The 2477-nt window shown below is 64.4% G+C and overlaps 1 protein-coding gene across 1 annotated transcript in view; it reads right to left on the minus strand.

The window, feature by feature from the left end:
• Positions 1-2477, minus strand: part of ABCA2 (ATP-binding cassette, sub-family A (ABC1), member 2) — a 45863-nt gene that overhangs the window by 39540 nt on the left and 3846 nt on the right. Inside the window, exon 2 of the mRNA XM_009322346.1 lies at positions 1818-1840. Coding sequence (XP_009320621.1) covers positions 1818-1840 — 23 coding nt within the window. The remainder of the gene's footprint in view (positions 1-1817; positions 1841-2477) is intronic.

Raw genomic sequence — 2477 nt, forward strand, 5'->3', positions numbered from 1 at the left:
AAGAGGCCCGTGCCGCCCCCCCAGCCTCTCCCCGCGGGCAGGGAGCAAGGCAGAGCCCTGCAGCCTCAGTGGCTCGTGGCCACCTGCCCTCTGCACCACCGTGGCCACCAATCGCTCTGCAACACGTGCCCCCATGGCCACCCTGCGAGCAGGGATTAACAGGGACGCTGCCTAGCACCAGCACCACCCTGCCAAGCCTGTGCGTCGCCTCCCCCACGCCAGCTGCAAACAGCGAAGGGGCAAAGAGCACCCTGAGCCAGGGCAGTGCCAGCCCGATTGATTCCTGCAGGATCCAGCACTGGCCCCCACCCAGCACTGGCGGCAGGACCTGGCAGCGCCTCCGCAGGCACAGGGTGCCCTGGCCCCCAGGGATGCTGCACCCCGGCACAGGTGCTGCTGCAGCAGGGCCCCGCTGGCCGGGTGAGCCCCCCCCAGTACTCCAAATTTCAGCCTTTCTTATTTTGGAGGCATCAAGGTCCCCCCACATCTCCGCTCCCACCGGCCAGGGAGGAAGGGGCAGACCTGCCAGGACAACTCCTTTGCATGGTGGAAGGTTCCTGGCTCTTGGCCAAGGAGCAGAAGGCACAAACCCAGCAGGGTGAAGCAGCCACGCTGCTGCCTGGCTCTCCCCTGCCCCATGTGCATCCTCCCCCCACCCCAGGGCACATGCCAAGGGAGCCCCACCGACATGCTGTGACACCGAAGCAGGGCCTGGAGCCTCAACTCCTGCTTGCCGTTCCTCTGAGAGAGCCCCGAACCGCCAACACTTCCCCAGGGCCAAACAAAACCCGGCAGCGCCCTTCCATCCCCAACACTTCAGAGCCGGGAGCTCCAGCTGCGGTCGCCTTCCTGCCTCAAACATATGGGCAGAGAGCCATGGGGAAGGTGGCCGAACACCCTGAACTGTGCCTGCAGTAACCTTTGAGAGATCACCTGTTAAGTTTACATCCAACGTAGGTTTAAACCAGCTACCAAAAGTCATCAGGGAGCCCATCCCTTAAGATACACACAGCTGAGCTGCGTGTACCCCCTGTCCCAGCAGCACCAAGGTGACATAGACGATGGCACAGCCTGCACCGCCGAGGGCTGCCATCAGCACCCCAGGGGACTGCCTGTCCTGGGGCACCCACAGCTCTGGCTTCCCTCAACCGAGAGCCACTGATGCTGTTCTGCTCAGACCTCCATCGCCCCAGGGCTCCTGCCTGAATTTCCGCTCTGGGAAGAATAAAACCATGGCCAAACCCCAGAGCAGCTCCCAGCTCAGCCATGCTGGGCAAAGTCCGACGCTCCCACGGGCTGGGCACAAAACCTTACAGAGGCACCACAGGACAGTGCCCCGCCATCACCCTCTCCAGGCTGCAGGCGAGCTCATCTGGTGACAAAGAGGGTGACGGAAGCGGGTGACATGTGGCACTGTGGGTCAGGAGCACACCTCTCACACCGCTCTCCAAGGCCACTCGGTCGCGCAGCCTCCCTGTAACCCACCACTGCTGCATCCTCAAGCAGACCAGCCAAGCCCTCACCAAGTGCCTGTGGACAAAGTCTGTCCTGAAACCACTGCTGCGCCTCGCTGTAATGCTGCTCCCTGAACAGCCCCTGGTGCCAGCGACGACAGGGACCCCCCCAGGGCCACCAGCATTCAGGGGCAGCGCAAGGGACTGGCTCCAGCTCTCAAGTCCCAGCCCAGCACCCTCAGCCAAACATGAAGCGTCTGCTCCCCATCCCATCCCACAGCACCAGGGCCGCTGCTCTACGTGTTGCCAGGAGGAAAGCGCACCATGGTGAGGCACCTACCCCAGGGCAGCACCCTGCAGCACCGGGCTGTGCCAACGGGCAGCTGCTGGCAGGGCAAGGGCAGGGCACGCACCACACTCCCTCTGTGAGACTGGGAGAAGCCCAGCAACCCCCAACTCCAACCCCCCCCGGGGTGAACCCCCAGCAGGGGAGGGGTCTCATGCTTACCCCCCTCTCTGCTCCAAGCAGAATCAGCCCCTGCCACAGCAGGATCAGCCCAGCAGGATCTGGTTTTGCTCGGTGAAACACCCAGGATGTGGACGGGGCCAGGGCAGACCTGGGCTGGGGGACCCACCCATGGAGAGCAAGGCATGGGCTGACGAGGCTGGGCTCTGGCACAGGGCCTGACTCTGTCCTGGCCGGCCAGCGCCAGCAGCTCTGCTCCCGGGCTGCTGGGAGAGGGCAGCACTCCCCCAAGAGCAGGCAGGATGATGTCCCCTGCACAGACGGGGAGTGCGAGGTGACCGCGGGACTTGCACACAGCAGGAGCACGAGGAAGCAGGTGACAGGCACAGAGCATGCACATCCTCAGGGTATGACTGCCCCAGGGGCTGCGCCAAATCCAGCCATGAGCACCCGCGACACCGCAGGCAGCTCTCGCCCCAGCACACGGCTGGTCCTCCGCATGCAGAACTGCTGGGTGGGCAAGGAGGTGCTGGTCCTTCCCCTGCCACCCCGCCTGC

Source organism: Pygoscelis adeliae, unplaced genomic scaffold (assembly GCF_000699105.1).
Source record: "Pygoscelis adeliae isolate BGI_AS28 unplaced genomic scaffold, ASM69910v1 Scaffold584, whole genome shotgun sequence".
In the NCBI taxonomy this organism is placed as follows: domain Eukaryota; kingdom Metazoa; phylum Chordata; class Aves; order Sphenisciformes; family Spheniscidae; genus Pygoscelis; species Pygoscelis adeliae.